Consider the following 20,182-nt stretch of genomic DNA (forward strand, 5'->3'; position numbering starts at 1 on the left):
TTGATCAGTGTAGTGAGTATTAAAAACTGCTTGGGTAAGTGCAGGGACTTCTGGAAAAAGTTCTCTACTTCTTCTCAGAGCCAACACAAAGTTCCTCGGCTCTCAGCATCCCACTTGCTTTGAAGAATCTGTCTCTGGAGTGCTCATGCTATCTGATGCTGCCTACTAACCCTTTATACATACCATTCTCTCCCCTTCAATTCCAGTCTGAGAGAGAAACTCTAGCATCTTCTACGAGTTCACAAGTTATCTCCAGAGCATACCTATCCCAGGGGCCCTTTCCTAACAGGGCAGTTAGCTTCTGATCTGTGGGTGCAAAGAACCCTGAGCACAGCATTTGCCATATTAAATTATAAAGATCTAGGCACTTATTAATTTTCCCCCTGCTCACCTGGTGGCTATTTGAAGGAAGGCACAGTGTCTTAATCATCTTTATATTTTTAAATGCCCCCTACAAAATCAGGGAAACATGGGTAATAACTTTCTGTGAATTAACGAATGACTAAATAAAGCAATGACAGTAAATAACAGTAAATTCTTAGTTTGCAATTCATTCCAGACTGTCTTAATTGTAACAGAAGACATAAAAGTGTTTTGAATTCTGAACTCTAGTTTCATTTTAGTGTCTTGACTCTAATGATGGATGGCAGAAAAATTTGATGTTCTAATTTTTTCAGATTAAACATATAATTAACAAAACATGATAGAATCCATGTGAATAAGTAATCCACTTACCAGTATCCCAGTATCTAAAATAATACATTTTCTCCCCAACTTTAAAGCAGCAATGTCAAGAACACTAGACTTGTCTACATGATAAAAGAGAAAGTAAACCTCCTTTGACACAATGTCAAATTTTCATCAACTATGCCTCGTATATATTTCTTAAATTTTAGCTGAAATAATGTATTTCAATCTATTTAATTGCTGGCCCCTCAAATACTGTTACACCATTGTAAAACTTTGTATGGTAATATGCACGTTTTTACTGTCCATCAGAAAGCATCTGAAGGAGAAGTACAGAGAAAGGCTTTGCCTTACAAAAGTGGTTTTAGCTTCAGCATGTGTTAAGGTAGATCAAAGACTGTTATAAAACAAACTCAAAAGTAAATAAGGTAACTGTCTATGGAAATACGTAAAAAGAGAAAAACCTATGTAGGTAAATTAATGTTACTTGTGAAATCTGGTATCAAACTGTACTAATTATTCAGAAAATACAAAAGCCTTCAGAACAACATATGAAGATCCAGAAGCCTGAATAAATTACAAGAAATTTTACTGTTTGGTGAGTTTTTCTCTCAAAGCTTTAATATTTTATACTTACAACCAACTTCCAACAGGCTGCAGTATTTTTTTCCTCAAAGGACTGATAAAATAAAAATGTCTACACAAAGAAATATATATTAATGTCCAAGGAAACAGGAAATGAGATAGGAATCAGAATTTTATTCTAGGAACCTTAGTTCTCTTACTATCAACTCCCTCCTGAAAACACCTCAACACATTTTATCCTGCACCAATCCAATAATGCACCTTTTCATCTAAAAGGCCTTCCAATAAAATAAACCAAACAGAAAAACCCATTAAATTTCAACTCCCTCTAATAATGCCTTTTGGTAGTTTTGGAGTCCTTTCAGGGGTGAGGGAAATCATTTTTCCATTTTTTAGGACTTGCTGGGTAGTTTCAACTGAAGTGATTGATTTATACAAACTAGATAAATCTCCTGCAGTATCTTGGTGGAAATGTTATATGATTGTAACTAAAATATGCTCTGTTTATACTCAACAACTATATTATCATGATTAAAGTACTGAGCATCAAGGTTTCAAGCTTAGCTTCATATACTATAATTAGTTCTCTCAGGTACTGATGACCTGTACTCCCTCTTTTTAAAAGGTTAGTCATGCCAATGTAGTCTATTTTCTACACCATTCTTTCCCAGGATGCAGTTGAGTCTCCATAATTGAGTAATATTAAGAATATAAAACTGTTCTTTTATTGCCATTTTCTCTAGTAAATAAACTGGAAATGTCAAAAACATGCAACTTTAAAAATAGACTGAAGATGGAAAATTAAAAAGATTTTTCATAAGCTGAAAATAATATTTAGAGAATATAGAGAAAAGGGAGTATTAATTTCATGTATTATGTAAACTGTGTATGGGACCTACAGTTCATACCATATAACCAAAGGTATGTGATCCTAACATAGTAAGAACAAAGTAAAACAGGCTCTCTACTCCTCCCCCCTTGACAGAGAGTAAAGTCTTCTTGTGCAATGCCAGCTGCATTCCTAAGACAGCAGGGTGAAGGTCAAGTCTCAGATGGACTGGAGTCTGATATCCAGGGCTGCTTTAACTCTGGCAAGGTGGATACCATTGCCACCAATGATCCTTTCATTGACCTCAACTCTATGGTCTATATATTCTGGTATGATTCCACCCATGTCAAACTCAATGGCACACTTAAGGCTGAGAACAGGAAACTCGGCATCAATGGAAAGTCCATCGTCATCTCTCAGGAGAGAGATCCTCCCAACATCAAATGGGGTGATGCTTGTGCTGAGTTTGTTGTGGAGTCCACTGGTGCCTTCACCACCATGGAGAAGGCTGGAATTCTCTTGAAGGGTAGAGCCAAGAGGGTCATCATCTCTACCCCTTCTGCTCATGCCTCCATGTTTGTGATGAGTGCGAACCATGAGAAGTGTAACAACTCCCTCAAGATTGTCAGCGATGCCTCCTACACCACCAGCCTCTTGGCCTCTGTGGCCACAGTCATCCATGACAACTTTGGCATTGTGGAGGGACTCACGACCACAGTCCATTCCATCAGTGCCACCCAGAAGACTGTGATGGTTCTTCTGTGAAGCTGTAGTGTTATAGCTAATGGGCTGCCCAGATCATCATCCCTGTTTCTACTGGCATCACCAAAGTTGTAGGCAAGGTCATCCCTGAGCTGAATGGGAAGCACCCTGGCATGCTGTTCCATGTCCTCACTCTCAACATGTCAGTTGTAGATCTGACCTAACACCTGGAGAAAACCTCCAGAAATGATACATCAAGAAGGTAGTGAAACAAGCATCAGAGGGCTGTCTCCTGAAACTTTAATAGTAACCCCCACTCTTTCATCTTTGATGCTGGGACTGGCATTGACCTCAAATACCATTTTGTCTAGCTCATTTCCTGGTGTAACAATGAAGTTAGCTAGAGAAACCAAGTGGAGGACCTTAAGGTCCAAATGGCCTCTTAAAGAGGAGCACAAGAGGAAGAGAGAAGTTGTTAACTGCTGGGGAGTCATTGCCTCTAACTCATCCCCAACACACAGAGACTATCCCAACCTTGACATTTGTATTTCCATCCCAGGCCCCCTAAAGAACAGGAGGGGCTTAGAAAGCCCTACCTTTTCATAGTACAGATAAAAACACTGTATCCAGACAAAAGAAAGGGAGGGGGGGGAGAACAAATAACATACCTATACATTTCAAGTACTTATGTAAACATATGTACATACTGGGAGTCTGAAAAGGTTTTATACATTTTAGCCCAAGACATCCTAACATGTAAAGACTTATTGAGCCTCTAAATACCACACAGGGCTGTCTCTTTTTTGTATATATTTGATATACCAAATATTTCAAAGGTCAACCAAAGACATGTGTCATTCTTCAAAGAAAATTCTAAATAACAGCCTAAAAATATTGCCTTAGAGCAAAGTATCTAACTTATTTTTAGGAAAGTATGATTAAGCTACCTTTTCAGCATTAAGACATATTTCATTTCAAATACATAGTTAACAATAAAAAAAAAAAGCTTGTAACTTTTCCATGTAAAGAAAAGTTGCAAATCCAGCAATTTTTAAATTTTATTTATTTGGGAGATGGGGCAGGGGGAGAGCAAGAGACTCTTAGGCAGGCTCTAATGCCTAACACAAGGTGGGTGATGCAGGGCTCGATCTCACAGCCCTAAGATCATGACCTGAGCCAAAATCAAGAACTGGATGCTTAACCGACTGAGCCACCCATGTGCCCACAGCAATATTTTTTAAATCGAAATAAAGCTTTGACAGAAAAAAAGTTCATTATGGAAATGAATCTGTTGAAAACAAAAAAACCATAGAACTTTTTAAAATTTCAACCCAACAATGAAGTAGCTTCTTAATTATTCTGGAAGCATAAGTTAATGTATGGAAGACACTCTAAAAGTTGTTACCAAACAGGTTTAATGAAAGGCTTTATGGATATTAAAAATGAATTCTGCATAGTGAACTATACATAAAAACAATTAAAAATCTGTTTATTATTTTTAAGTAAGTGAAGATGAAATCATTTACAATGACTATTGAGTAGGATTTTTTTTAAAAACACTCTTCAAATTATAGGTCATAACTTGTCAAAATTTTGAAAACTGTAATAGTGATTTCAAATGTATGTTTGATATTTTAGTAATAGACAGCATTATACAGCACAGAATACAAACCTGTCTAAATTAAGCTAATTATTAACCATTTTTAGTACATTCTAACTATAAAAGATCTATAGAGGAATAATAGTAGGGGCATTTTTATGTGATAAAGATGATGCAAAAACCTTAGTTAATTCACTCCTCCTTATATTAAAAAACTGAAATTTTTTGTGATGCAGAACTCTCCTACTAATTTCAGAAATATAGACTTTGAGAGAAAACACTCTCTAAAGGCCTGAGATACAACAGGAGGCCATTTCAGATTTCTTTTGGAGTCAGCATGACTGTATGTTAACTTTGTTTAATCCAGAAGCCTGATTTAAGGCTCACCAAGCATACACTGTACACCTGCTTTATAAATGAGTGGCTAACAGAAAACCACTTTGTCCTTAAGATATTGATCAATGCTTCTACTCCATATATTCCTTGACGTTAAAAACCTGTGATTCCTCCCTATATCCTAATCTATAATCTTTTGATGTCAAAAGTATATAACCCTGTAAAAACTGTTCATTCCCCAGAGCATTTTCTTCCCTATGAAGTATGTGTTTTACAGCCAGCTGTTCTAACTTGGGCTTGAATAAAACTCTTATTTTCAGAGATTCTACAGATTTGTTAATTTAACATCAACAAATCTTAATTTTTTTTTTTTAAGATTTTATTTATTTATTTGACAGAGAGAGATCACAAGCAGGCAGAGAGGCAGGCAGAGAGGCAGGCAGAGAGAGAGGAGGAAGCAGGCTCCCTGCTGAGCAGAGAGCCCGATGCGGGGCTCGATCCCAGGACCCTGGGATCATGACCTGAGCCGAAGGCAGCGGCTTAACCCACTGAGCCACCCAGGCGCCCCTCAACAAATCTTAATTTTAAATAACATTTTATATTTGGAATATTCCCATGATTCTGATTAAAAAATTAAATATATCCTTGCTTTTAGTAAATTTGTATCACAGAACTAAAAGAACTTTAATACTTCTAGTACAGTCTTAAAATTATTAATAAATATTTTCCCCAGATACAAATTTCTAAAACTGGTTATAAGTAGTTCTTAATCATATTGTCAAGATAAACTATTAAACAAAATGGTATTTAACTTTTATATAATTCCTACAAATTGACATTTGTCCAGAGGAAGTTACTAACTGCTATTCTACAACCTGGTAATTTGTAGGACTTCTGAAGCTGGGCCAGAGGAAGCTTGTATCTTAGTCAAGACAAAAGCTTTGTGGAGCTGGTTCTGGTAATTGCCTTAAGCAATTGTTCCATTAATAAGGAAGGCTTTACCAACAAGAAATAAGAGGCACAGTATCATCTTCCATTTTCTTCTGTCTAGTACCAAAGAAATAAACCTGACCTACTAATTAAAACCAAAGGGGGATTTAAAAAAAAAAAAAAAAAAAAAAGAGAGAGAGGAAAAAACCACAAACTTTCCAAACCACCTAATTCCCATACAAAATCCCTACCACTTTAAGTTCTCTGGTACAAAAAGCTCTCTGGAGAGTTTGTTAGAAGACTGCTGGGCCCTACTGCCAAGGTAATTTGTATTTCTGACGATTCCCAGGTGATGCTGATGCTACTAATCCAAATTCCACATTTTAAATAGCACTACTTTAGACAATCCCTTATTACAGAGGTACCTCAATTTAACCATTTCTGCTGTTGGACATTTGTTTCAAATGGTATGTTCCCGTAAATAATGTTTCAGCAACAGTCATGTATATCATTAGAAATAACCTACACACTTTTTGAGGTTCTTGACACACACTGCTCTGAACTGTGGCCTCTCCTCTGAGCACTTTATATGGAGCATCAGCTGCATCAACTCTGAGTAACACTGAAAATCATCATTTAGTATTACTGTTATTGATTCAATAGGAGAAAGGTTACTCCATTGTAGTTTGCATTTCCTTGACTGCTGGTGAGAATAAGCCTTTCTTCCACTTATGTATTAGCTCTTTATATTTGTTTTATTTGTTTATATCGGTTGCTGTTTTCTTCTATCATTGAGCTAGTGTCTAAAATGCTTATCAGTTAAAGCATTCTGACATTTTTTTGTGCCTAATTTTTTCACTTGCCCATATAATGTATCATTATTTTGTTTAACATGGGAGTTTGAAAATTAGAAGTGATCCAATCTACTAATCTCTTTCCTGACACTTTCCATTGCTAACATGCATAGAAAGCTGTTTCTCACCAACACAGAATTCTCATTTAGCTACTCCCAGTTGTGTATTTAAAAAAAAAAACATTTGTTCCTCCATTTTGTTTTAATATACCAATGAGTTAAGTATCTAGCTTTTATGTTTTTCTCCAAACTGTTAACCAATTTCACAAAGTCCGGTTTTAATTAGCAATAATCGCACCTCGGATAAACCTCAGTGGCTACGATACTGCCACTGCACAAAGCTCAAAGTCCTATTTTATATAAACAGGAAAAAAAATTTAAAAACTTAAAAACATTTTTCTCCAAACTGTTAACCATTTTCACAAAGTCTTCTTTTATATAAACAGAAAAAAAAAATTAAAAATTTTAAAAAGAACATAAAAATGCCACCACATCCTTCACATATATACAAGGGTCTACTTCTAGACAATCTATTCTGTTCCATTTAAATGTTTAGTAAATATTACATTAGTATGACACTGTTTCAAATTCAGCACACCTATGTCTCTTAAGGCAAGCCCTACCCCCATCAATCTTCATGGGCAAACTGAAATCTATCTGCATTTCAGTTTCTCGCAAGTATAAGTTGGATCTGTGTCTACTTCTGGAGCTCGCTATGAGGAATTACCTCAAGATATATACATGAAGACGCTCTGAAACTATAAAGAACTACACAGATATATTTACTGATGGCCTCTTCAAATATAATTCACAGCTAGAACTTAAAAATAAAATATTAGCTAAGAATGAATACTTCTGTGTTACATAAAATGGTTAATGGACTAAACATTGTTATACATATTTCCTGTGTAGAAAATAATCCTTAAAGCTCATTTGAGTAAAAGAAAAACAAGTTGGTGCCTGTTTGTTAGTCAAAGAAAGAAAAAAGGGATGGTAAAATAATCTTTATATAGTTTGTAAGATTTCAGTTTCTCAGCTGTGGAAATGAATCACAAGGCCAATTTTACAAGTAGAGTCAATTTAACATTTCTAACCCCTCTAATTTCATTCCACAAAGATATTAACAGAATGTGAATACAAACCTTAGAATCATTTTTGTTCCCGAAATGCAGATCCTGAACTCACTGCCTGTCCTAATACAGGAAGAATTCAGACAACAGAAAATACTCTCATTCAAGGAAGTCTTAAATTAGAAATAAAATTTGCACTATAACAAAGTTAGCACCTAAAAGGTATCAGTACTGCCCCTTAAAATAGATCCTAAGGCCCTAGATGATATCTACAATACACAGAATCATTAATTTTTTTTTTCTACCTAGTAGCAGGGACATTACAGAATACTTTTTCCATTCCCCTTAATTAATAAGAGTAGAACTGAGGCTTAAAAGTTAGGTCCAAAAGCTCACTTTTTTGGCTAACTGTAAACTTACTTTAGTAAATCACTGGCCTCCTGTTCACTGTCTTGTGTTGTATCCGAAGAAAAGGCATCTGAGGTTTCATCTGAGTTCTCTGCTTCTTCTGCTGGAAGCGCCTTTGTTCCCAGGGAGCCACTGAAAATCTCCCTCTCCCTTTTGACCTCTTCCTCAGGATGGTCACTGGGATTTTGTAGATCTTTTTCAGTTCTGTCATGGTCACCTTTGAAAGAAGACTGCTTGGCATCACTAAGAGATGCTTTTCCTGAGATACTGAATAAGTTACCAAGAAACTGAAAAAAGCTTTCTTTTGGCTGTCTATCGTTTTCTCCTATTTTGGTATCTGAGGTGGAACGGGAAAGGTCATTTGGCTTTTTGGAATCTTCCTGCGTTGGAAGAGTGATTAACTTCTCAGCATGGTTTCTTTTGTCCTCACTTTGGGGAATCTTTGAAAACAAAACAGAAAAATAAACGTCATCATTTTAAAAAATCACACAGATCTACTAATAAAGTATCATATGACACACTTTGTGCCAGATGCCAGGGTTACATCTGTGAGTAAGACTGGTGGCTTCTGATTCGTCAGGCTGTTTACAGTCTAGGGAAGGGCGCGGTCAGCACAACTTAAACAAGGCTATATAGTAAATGTCATGAGGGGAGAAATACACTCCATGTGGGAAGCCAGAACAGGAGTAACTGGTACAGGTTTGGTGTCAGTGACAGCAGAGGACGTAACACAGAGGAGTATTCCTAGAAGTGCCCTCGGAAGGACGCCTACTACTGACTATGTGATGCTTGTTCATCCCCTTCCTTCCCTAGCTCTCTTCCTCCCTCCTCCCCGACTCTATTTAGTCATGTGACAGCTTCTAAGAAGTTAAAGATGAATGGAGGTTAGGGTACAAAATGAGAAGAGTGAGAGATGCGTAGGGAGAGATAAATAAAGGGACAGATCATGGCAAATTTTAGCTATATTTAAATTTAGCCTTCATTACTCAGAACTAATGGACAGTACTTTCAAGTACTCTGTACAATAGGTAAACCTAAATAGACCTCATTTCAGCACTGTCCTAACCCACAAAGAACTGCTGCATTGTGTAAAACTGTTTCTCAGAAAGAGGAGAAAAGATAGCAACATGGTGTATCAATTCAGAGGAAAAGCCCATTATCCTTAATAGTAAACTACCAAATCCTCAGATGTGCATTAACACAAACCTGCACAGTACTGGGAATTCCTGCAGATGTTCAACACCTCCTGTGTGTGTTCTACTGCTCATAATGAAATTACTAGCAAAACAGACTCACACTCATGCATACTCTCTGTGAAGCAAGACCGAGCTGCTCTTATCAAGGAGCTTGCTGGCATTCCTTGTCACACTCTTCCCTGAAGCTTCATTAACCTTAGGCCCATATGCCAACTCAGCCTGCCTTCCAAATATGCCTGCTCACCTACTTGTAGAAGGAATGCCTGCCTGACAGTATCTGTCAGATGTCATGCTCACTAGTGCTTATGAAAGAAAAGCTCCAGTGTGAGTCAGAAAAAAGATCAGTACAGCAAGGTAAAGTCACCTTAGGCCACTGTGAGTTCACACGACAGTTTTATAAGAGGCTGATCTTCAAGCAGGCAAGAGCATCATGATCTCAATATTATTTGTTTACCTCTTTCCATATTTTAATTCAAATTCAAAATAGTTTTAATTCAGTGTTCCATTAACCACTAACAAAACTTAGCATATGAAAGCTTGAGAAAAGGTTTATAACCTATTACCCCAGGAAATTAATTTCAAGCACTATTATTTTTTAAAAGATTTTATTTATTTATTTGACAGACAGAGATCACAAGTCAGCAGAGAGGCAGGCAGGGAGAGAGGAGGAGGCAGGCAGGGAGAGAGGAGGAAGCAGGCTCCCCGCTGAGCAGAGAGCCCAATGCGGGGCTCCATCCCAGGACTCTGGGATCACGACCTGAGCTTAAGGCAGAGGCTTTAACCCACTGAACCACCCAGGTGCCCCACAAGCAGTATTATAATTCTGTTCCCCACCTTCAGAGTCAGAGCGTATATTTGAGGAAACACACAGCATTTTTCTATGTGTTAGGAACTTAATAAAACTTGTGAGTCTCTACATTTAGAATATGACCAACCTTCTAGAGTCATTCTAAGTCTCACCTTTTATTGGTTTCAACTGCAACTCACTCCCACTTGTCTCCATCTCATCCCTCCAACCTTGTGCTCATTATTGGAGAATGCGTTATAAATTAGCTGTGTCCTCTCCTGACATAATGGCCCTCTCAGTTTAGCAAAAGAAATGTTAGTTGACATTCCTGAAAATATCTTGATACACATAAATATTTTTTGTCCTTTAACTATGCCATTTAATTTGTTGTAATTAGCAGCCACAACATTTCTTCCTGAGTCAAAATGAATTAAGACTGTAACATGAACAGAACAATGATTTTTTTTTTTCTATAGCTAGTATGAACAACTGCTCTTCCTGAGTAGCTTTCTGAAGGAAGTAAACTATAGGCTATTTGTTAGAATATCATAAATATTCTTAAAATTTTTCAGAAATTCATAAGAGTCAAAAATTGGGGCAGAGGTTTACAAGAGGGGGAACATTAAAAGAACATGGAAATTACATTTTTAAAAAGATTTTATTTATTATTTGACAGAGAGAGACACAGTGAGAGAAGGAACACAAGCAGGGAGAGTGGGAGAGGGAGCAGCAGTGAGCAGAGCAGTGAGCCCTATGCAGTGAGCTGAGCAGTGAGCCCTATGCAGTGAGCTGAGCAGTGAGCCCTATGCAGGGCTCAATCCCAGGACCCTGGGATCATGACTTGAGCCAAAAGCAGACACTTAATGACTGAGTCACCCAGGCGCCCCAGGAAATTACATTTTTTGACATCAATAAAATCTCAAGATGATTTATCAAAATATTGTTTCACTGCCTCAACTATTTTTTATAATTCCTTTCAAAACACAATAAACTGCTTTCTTAACAAAGGAGATACATTTTGCTAAACAATTGAAAACCTTTACATTTAACATTTTTATTTCTTACAAGATTTTATTTATGTATGTATGTATTTGAGAGAGACAGAGTGAACAGGAGAGAAACAGAGGGAGATGGACAAACAGACTCCACTGAACACATGGAGCATGGGGCTTGATCTCGTGACCCTAAGGATCATGACCTGAGCTGAAATCAAGAGTCAGAGGCTTAACTGACTGAGGCACCCAGGTGCCCCCAGATTTAACTTTTATATATATAATTTGGGGCGCCTGGGTGCCTCAGTTGGTTAAGCAACTGCCTTCGGCTCAGGTCATGATCCTGGAGTCCCAGAATCAGGATCCCAGCATGGAGTCCTGCATCTGGCTCCCTGCTCAGCAGGGATTCTGCTTCTCTCTCTGACCCTCCACAGTTCATGCTCTTTCATTCTCTCTCTCAAATAAATAAAATCTTAAAAAAAAAAAAATTATACATATAGTCTTTTTAAAAATCACTTTTTCCTCCTTCCCTTTATTTTCAGCTTCTTTGCTATTGCAGAATCTTTGTATCATCAGTTTACTGAAGAGCACTTTTTGTCCTTGGAGGTCTTCATTTCTTAACTTTTCCCTAATACTCTTCTGAGAAACTTCTATCAGTGAAATACTCCCAACAAGAAAAAGGTATCTAAAATAGGAACAAAAACTAGCAGAAAAGAGCACTGCTATTTGAAGTAAACACAATAAATTTTTAATTTATAGAATTAAAATTTTAAGTCTGATCTAAAACAGCTGCTCTTTCCCCTCAGCCTAAACAACAATAAAATTCAGCCTGCCACGAGCGAGGGCCAATGCTGCCTGCCAACAAGACTGCCTGCCAATGTTCCAACAAGGAGAATGAAAGCAGTCAGGATTCAAGCAAACAAAACGTCAATTCCAGTTGCTCTCAAAGATGTTGGTATTCCACATATAACAACAAAGGCTACTGAGAAGGCATATGTAAACTGGGAGATTTGAAATTTTTTCCCTTCACCCTCAATATGCCATAATGCACTGCCCTTAGGTCAACTTCATCCAACTATCTCCTCTATTTGTTATGTGCCTAATACAGGAAGCCCAGGGAAGCATCAGCGACACTGATTAGGAAGACGCAGTTTCAGCTTCAAGGAGCTTACAGCCTAGCAAGAAGCTCCTTGCTGTATCACTGTGTGGGACTTAGAAGAGAATCCACAGCATAGAAGACATAACATTTGAGCTTGCTCCTAAAGGATGAGAAGAGCATCCTGAACGCTCAGTATAACATATCCAAAGATACAGAACTGTGAACTGTGTTTATCAAGGCAAGGGTGTGGTTGAAGATGAATGGGGTACAGGGAATAGAGAATGAGGTAGAGAAGATGACTAACAGAAGCAGACGCTGAGGGATAAAGTCCTAGATAACTAAGTTTTCTGAACTGGATAACAATTTGAGTAAAGTAAAAAATGGACATGGGAAATAGGAGAGGTAAGATCAGGGCCTTTGTGGGGATGGGAGGAGGTAAGGCAACAAATTACTTAGATGTCACTGAATGTTTGGTTCCCCGCTGTTGTACAACAGGAGAGGTCTGGAAAGCAGTCAGAAGCACAGTTTAAGAATGCAATTTGGCCATACACAGTGTACGCAGGATAAAAAGGGGACCAACAAAAAAGCTCTAGGGAAAAAAAAAAAAAAGAGAGAGAGAGATTAAAAGGAGGTGCAAATTAGAGAAGGAATCAGAGAGAGATGGAGAAGGCAAAAACCAGACCAGGTCATATCTCCAGAATACTGGTCTCCAAAGGCAAAGGACAAAGAATATTTCCAAAAGCAAATGGGGAGTAAATGCCAAATGCCATTGTGAGGTCTAGAAAGATGACTATCCTATCCCACTGTTCTTCAAAAACATCAGGCACACTCATGCCTCAAGAATTGTACATCCACTCTTCTCTGCTTAGAGTTTTCTTCTCCCATGTAGCAATATGACTCCCTCCCTCTCACCTCCCTCAGATCTTTATTTACAAGTCATCTCTTCATTGAAAGCTTCCCCAGTCACTCCAAAATTGCCAATTCCTCCACTCTGAAAGTGCCAATATCTTCTTTTTCTCCTTTGTACTTGCTAGTGTCAAATACACACACACATAACACACATTTTTTAAAATCTGTTTCTTCCCCTAGAAAGTAAAAGCCACAAGTGCAGGGATTTTTGTCTATTTTATTCAGTGCAGTATCTCTAGCACCTCGAAATGTGTCTGACAATAAGAGGTGCTCCAACAGTTGTCAGATTAGTAAATAAGAAATAAGGACTACACAGAAGCACTAGGAATGCAGGAAAATAATCTTAACAGCTCAGGAATTTGTGAGTACAGCCCTAAACTCAAAGTGTTAAACTGTGAGTAGGTAGGTGAGGGGATAGGAATAGTCAGTAAATAGACAAAAGGCAAAACTTAGAGAAATTAGGAAAAAAAAAGAATATGACAGTTTAAGGTCTAAGACAGAATGGCTTTTGTTCTTGTTTGGCAGATCAGCTCTACACCTATTAGAGAATAACTGTTGTACAAGAGAGAATGAAAAGCATAAATTGAGATAAAGAGGCCAGTAAAGCCTCTAATACTTTTTCTAATAAGAAAGGGAGGGGCGCCTGGGTGGCTCAGTGGGTTAAAGCCTCTGCCTTCAGCTCAGGTCATGGTCTCAGGGTCCTGGGATGGAGCTTCGCGTCAAGCTCTCTGCTCAGCGGGGAGCCTGCTTCCTCCTCTCTCTTTCTGTCTGCCTGTCTGCCTACTTGTGATCTCTATTGGGTAAATAAGTAAAATCTTTTAAAAAAAAAAAAAGGGAAAATATTAGCCTTGAAGAGGAGTATGGACACATCCTCTTCCAGGTAAAGAGGTAAGGAAGAGACAGGCCTGAGCAATTCTGTAAAAGAAGAAGACGATGAACAAGGTCCAACAAGTGGCTCTGACCTCAGTAAGTGAGAGGAGAATGGCAAGCCAAAGGAGGGACAGGCAGGTGGAACTGGGAAACAGAGAAGACTTGGACTAATGTCTCTGGGGAATGCAGTAACAGGCTGAAATGGGTATAGCAAGTAGGAGGTAGGGTCCATGCAAGCTTGAAAGCATTCACTCATTCATTCAGTAAATAACATACAGCACCACACAATTCCAGGTGTTTAGATGCAACAGTAAAAACAAACAAACAAACAAACAAACAAAAACCCACAACACCAATAGCCCAGCTTTCATGGAGCCCGCATTCTAGTGATGTAAGAATTTATTTGCAAGTCCAGCTGGTATTAGTTTGTCACCTCCTCAAATAGCCTAGAGCAGGTGGCAGGTGCAGTGCCAACATGGTAAGTGGCACAGGGAATAAGATCAAAAAGGTCACAGGATGGTCACCAAAGATCCTGTTGAATGGAAAATAATGAAGAGCCAGGTGACTCTTCCTTTACTGTGTCAAGCACTGGGCCTGTCATCCTTTCTACCTCAGACTCTGCCTTTATCGGGCATAGCAAGGATAATCCTTAAGAATACCCTGACTTCTAGTTCCTTAACATCCTCTGGTAACTTCTACTTCCACTCTTCTTGCCTCTTTCATAAACTCTGACCCTAGTTAGTCCCCCATAAGTGCATCCCCTCGCCAACTCAATCTCAGGCATTCCCTGTGTGCACACCCTCTCCCCGTTTCAGCTGTTTTACCCCGCTGTCCCAGGGAAACCCACCATACCACTCCTCCTGCCCCAATACAGATTCGGCCTTCCCTTACACTGTCCCTTTCCGTTCCCACAAAGTTTCCTAGCTTCTCTATCCAGCCATCAAATATAACCAGTAACCTCAAAGTGTCAGTTGTACTGCTTGATCATCCCCACTCAGAAAAATTCCAATTTTATCTTTTTCTAACTAAGTGAGTGAGTCTTGCTTTAAAAAACCACAAGGATATGCATACTATGCAGATCTGGGCTACGAACCGTTCGTTCACAATTTACAGCCCCAGCTGGAAATCTCTCTGTAACGTTTCCTCATTTTCTACAGCAGCTCTTTCACCTCCACACCCCCCAATCCACTATCCCACCACCTTGCTCAGCAGAGGTCCCTACTCTCCATTTCATGCAGACCATCCCTCATAGCCCTGACTCCCAACAGCATCGGCATGCCTCCTGCACTTACTGCCATTCTTCACCAGGAAGGATGGACTCCTCCCAAGATGAATTTCCCCACCAGGACACCAGTGCACAATCCTTGAGGTCTCCTTGAGAACCACAGTTCCTCATCTGTCCCTTCCAGAAGCCCATCATTCAAAAGCAAATGCACAAGGATAGCCCTCTCCTCTACCAACCTCCTCAAAAAAGGGTTCCTAATCTTCACCACCTTTGTTCCCTTTCCTCCCAATCACTCTCTAATCACTTACAATCTGGCTTCCTCCCTAGTTGTGCTGATCACTGTCTCTAAGAAACACTGTCCCACTTGCTAATTCAATACACTTCTTACACGGTGCATCTGCAGAATGTGAGACTGAATCTCATTCTGATAACCAGTCTTCTATTCACTACCATGACATTACTCTGAGATTTTCCTCCTTCTCTCAAACACTTTCTCCATCTCCTTCAACTTCACATCATTCTAGCCATTCCTTACCAAACACATTTCTTCAATTTCTAGCCTGGGCCTGCTTTAGCTTCATGACCTTCTTACAAGGTTTTATTTCCCACAGATTAATCAGATGATTCCCAGGTTTTTATCTGCAGCTCAGACAGGAGGTTCAACTATCAATCAGGCATCCATAGCCACTTGGATACTTCACTGGAATCCCAAGCTCAGTACATCCAAAACTGAATGTACCCATGTTTTGTCTCCATTCTTTCATTTTCTGCAAATCTTAACATTTCTGCTTGTTAAAAAGTCAGACAAAACATCATCTGTTTCCTTGCTTGCACTGTCCCCAGTCCATTCTCCAGACAAAAACTAGAGCAATCTTTTAGAATTCAAGTCTGACCAACCTTAAAGGACTTCAATCACAATCACAGCTCTGCTGTCGGGATAAAATCCCAACTCTCAAGCATGGCATTCAAGATGTTGGTGGGTCTAGTCCCGTGTGTCTTTCCCCAGTTTCACCTCTTGCCACTCACAATGCTTGCAAATACCTAATGTCATCATACCCAGCCTCACTCATTCTTTCCCCTTCTCTCTTCTCCTCTCTCTCTCTTTCTACAGAACATCTTTGCAATAACACATTCCCACTGCTGAGACCACTTACTCTTTGGCCTCTTTGGGAAATTTCTACTACAATGGAAGTTTTTTCAGAATAGAAATTGCCTATGTACATGTTCCTCTAGTGAACATTCCTAAAACTTGTTTTTCTTGTTATCACAAGGTAAAGGCAAACAACTGTATACATTTTCATTCTGAATATGACTATCACCTAAATTACTAATACATATTAAAATCTGGCACTCATAAACTAAAACTAGCTGCTTACTTGAGAATTCAGTTAGTTTTCTCCTTAGACATCTGTCTGCAACATATTACTTGGCAAATTTGTCAATATTTGAAATTCTACCATCAACAGTTAAAATTTCCTCAATTTTGAGGAAAATAACTATTATCAGATTATTACCAATATCCTGAGGGAAGCTATAGTTTAATTTTAAATCAAAATTACTGCTTACCTTCACCCTAATGGATTTAATTTGTGGTGGGATACCAGATTAATTCCATATAAACTACCGATACATATTTTCATGAATGAAATTTCTCAATAAATGGATTTCGGGACTAATGGTAAGGTGCAAAGATGAGTGATTTATACCCCCACTGTTAAAGTAATTTTGCTTGAAAGATAACATTACATTTTTATCACAGTATTATTTTTCCACTAAAAAATTAGAACAGGCCAGCAGGTTGGCCATCAACTATATTGCTCTAAGCTGGTTATTATTTAACATAACAAATTACCTGCAAATTTAATGTCATGATTCTGTGCTGTGATCAGCTCTGACATGTCACAAATAATTTGTTACTAAAGTTACTTAGAAGTTGAAATTTCACTTTTTAAAAATGCTCTAGAATGGAATTAAGATTTTAGCTGAAGTGTTACTTTTAGTTTTTCATTTCCATGTAATTTCTGATAAAAGGATGTAGTTTTATATGGTATATCAAATAAGGGCCCTTAACCATAAGTGACCCAGGACAGTCATCTGTTGTATGTGCCAGAACAAACAACACAGGAGTAAAAACTGTTGATGTGAAAGAGAAAAGTCCGTGGGGTGCCTGGGTGGCTCAGTGGTTAAGCATCTGCCTTCAGCTCAGGTCATGATCCCAAGGTCCTGGGATCGAGCCCCGCATCGGGCTCCCTGCTCAACGGGAAGCCTGCTTCTCCCTCTCCCTCTGCTTGTGTTCCCTCTCTGTGTGTCTCTTTCTGTCGAATAAATAAAATCTTTAAAAAAAAAAAAAGAAAAGTCTGAACTATAGAATAGCAAAGGATATGGACAGGAAGAAAGGGCTGTTGTTGGTTCCTGGCACAATGGGGATGGAGACAAAATGACAGAATCAAACATCAAGACTGGGTAATTGGTAGCACTTTTTAGCTGGACAGGAACACAAAAAGAGAAAAAAATTAGGATAAAATAGTCTGAGTTCAACTTTGAGTATGACAAATCTTATACCCAGCAACACTGGCAGGAAAGGTGTAAAGAATTGGTTCTATTATCCTGATGCTCAGCAAAACATGTTGGGCTGGAAGGACAGGTGTGAGCTTTGTCACAGGCTATGATGCAGGTAGAAATCAAATCAACCAGAGCAGGTGTGGAAAGACAGAAAAAAAAGGAACAAAATGACACAAGGTAGGAGAAAAGCCACTCCCTTCTGTTACCATATAAAGAGATCTCCAGTGAAAACACTGGGAAGAATAATAAATGTTTTTGTTTCTAGGAGAGCTTTTCAGAACCCCCTCTAATGTTCTTGACTCAATATCTGGTACCCATGGAGGTCAATGTACTCACAAAATTTGCAGTATGTACATGACTTCCTTAGTCTGTTTCCATTTTGACAAGGTATTCCATGATACCATAAAGTAGGACCACTACAGTTCTATGACAAAACAAACTGCTGCAAATCAAACCAGGTACTTCAAAACACCGGCAACACCCAGGAACTCAAAGATATCGAGGCCCCAGACTGACAGGCTCCAGCCCTGCCAGTCCCTTTGGGCATATGCACCACAGAGTGGCATGGTGGGATCTCTACTTCGGGCTCCCTGACACCACTCAGTCTTTATAGAAGTTTGAGTCAAGGGTTGAAAATTTTAAACTTCTAGCTAAATTTCAATATGTGTATCTCCATGTATGCCCTCTTTTCAAATGTGATAGAGAATCAATGTTTTTAATAGCTTTTTTATACTATTCACACAGAAAAAACCAGCACCATTCTCAAACAAAGAGTTATTTCTAAGTTTTAGCCAGACTTTATATGGCAAGAAGGCACCTCTTTCCCTGAGTACCCATTTTGTGCTCAGCATTGTGTAGTGCTCTATAGGTTATCTCAGTTATTCCAAAACACTTCCATGAAACAGGATTGAACACCACCCCCCTACACCCAATACAGATCAGCAAACCAAAGTTTAAATAGGTTGAGTAAATTTTCCAAGATTACAAAACTACCACATGGAAAGCTGGGATTTAAGCCCAGATTTGCCTGATTCCAAAGGCTGTTCTTTCCATCACTGCATATGTTAATTTTAAAACATTTCCAAGGGCGCTCATAGTTGGCAGAGGCAGAGAAATAGTGGCTCACTATGAGACAACTCATTCCCCTCATCAACATTCCCATCAATTAAAGTTAATCTATTTATAAATGGGTTCCAAATGCAAATAAGTCCAAATTTTTTTAAAAGGAGTTCCAGTATTTGAAAATCTTTATAAGTTGATGTCATACTGCTATTATCTATATCAATGAGAAAAAAGGATATCCAAGCATTTATTAAGGCCACAATTTATTTTAAAAATTAGTTCAATAATCAATTTTCCCCTAACCTAACCAAGAAAAAATTTAATGCATTGAAATTTGACTATCATTTCACTTTTGGCCAAGAGAACGTTGAAAAACATCAGTAAGGAAAGAAGAGTTACACAAATCAAAATATGATCAGATGTATAAATTTAATATATCCATCTTCTAAACAGCACTGTTCATTCAATATAGGATTAATATAAAAAACAATAAGTGACTATTTTTCTTCAGTAAGATATTCTTGAGCTATAATATTTCCATCTTTACCTATCAGTAAACAGAGGTAACAGTTAAAAAAAAAAAGTGTAGCTTTCCATTGTAAATTATTTGCTTCTAAGATTAAAAATAAGTGTTACAGGGCACCTGGGTTAGGCCTCAGTGGGTTAGGCCTCTGCCTTCGGCTCGGGTCATGATCTCAGGGTCCTGGGATCGAGTCCTGTATCGGGCTCTCTGCTCTGCGGGGAGCCTGCTTCCTCCTCTCTCTCTCTCTCTCTCTGCCTGCCTCTCTGCCTACTTGTGATCTCTGTCTGTCAAATAAATAAATAATTATTTTTTTTTAAAAGTGTTACAAATCTTAAGTAAAAATAATACACACTAGATTGATACTCTTCGATTATTCATAGAACATCATATGCATCTATCAACCACTGCCTTTTAAAAAACCACTCCAGAACTTTCATCAGATTTGTAGGATTAGTTATAAACAACAATTCTAAAATGGAACAAAAGTTAAATTTTATATAAAGCAGATGTCAAGCTGCTGAGAACAAGTTCTAATGATCATCAATTTATTTAGGTCTGGGTTAGAGAATCTACAACGTATGATCCCGGTTTGATTCATTTTATTTAGCTCATGGCTCACTTCTGAAAATAGACTTATTGCCATAGCTCTCTTAATTTTATAATAAGATTTCTTTTTGGTAAATTTAGCTTATGAATATCTTATAAATTAAGTTCACAAATGGAAAACATTATACAGAACTGCATCTGAATTCTCTTGTCTCCTCTCATTAACTGTGGGTTTTGTTAAGTGAAAATCTCTGAGATTTACTTTCTTCAATTACAAAAAGAGATAAAAAATTTTGATTACCACACATACTGATTGTTTCTTTTGTACAAAACATTCTAAAATGACAGTAAAGGAACTGTTTCAGTTATAAATACAAAGAGAGGGAGAGAGTAGATATGAGCAGATAAGAG

The 20,182-nt window shown here is 38.2% G+C and overlaps 2 protein-coding genes and 1 non-coding gene across 4 annotated transcripts in view; 1 reads left to right on the plus strand and 2 right to left on the minus strand.

Annotated features, from left to right (window-relative positions):
* Positions 1-20,182, minus strand: part of CRYBG3 (crystallin beta-gamma domain containing 3) — a 111,550-nt gene that overhangs the window by 69,026 nt on the left and 22,342 nt on the right. The window contains exon 3 of one of the 2 annotated variants that reach the window (XM_032351514.1): positions 8,013-8,440. In XM_032351514.1, the coding sequence (XP_032207405.1) occupies positions 8,013-8,440 (428 nt within the window). Of the gene's footprint in view, positions 1-7,664; positions 7,971-8,012; positions 8,441-20,182 lie in introns of those variants that run through there. The other variant, XM_032351524.1, reaches the window with a different exon arrangement.
* Positions 2,249-3,237, plus strand: LOC116595325 (glyceraldehyde-3-phosphate dehydrogenase-like). Its single transcript, XM_032351551.1, has one exon. It carries the CDS (start codon positions 2,279-2,281, stop codon positions 2,864-2,866), a length of 588 nt encoding a protein of 195 aa, XP_032207442.1. The 5' UTR covers positions 2,249-2,278; the 3' UTR covers positions 2,867-3,237.
* On the minus strand, positions 6,718-6,865 carry LOC116581153. Its single transcript, XR_004281930.1, has one exon. It is a non-coding gene; the product is annotated as a U4 spliceosomal RNA (small nuclear RNA).

Source organism: Mustela erminea, chromosome 1 (assembly GCF_009829155.1).
Source record: "Mustela erminea isolate mMusErm1 chromosome 1, mMusErm1.Pri, whole genome shotgun sequence".
NCBI lineage: Eukaryota > Metazoa > Chordata > Mammalia > Carnivora > Mustelidae > Mustela > Mustela erminea.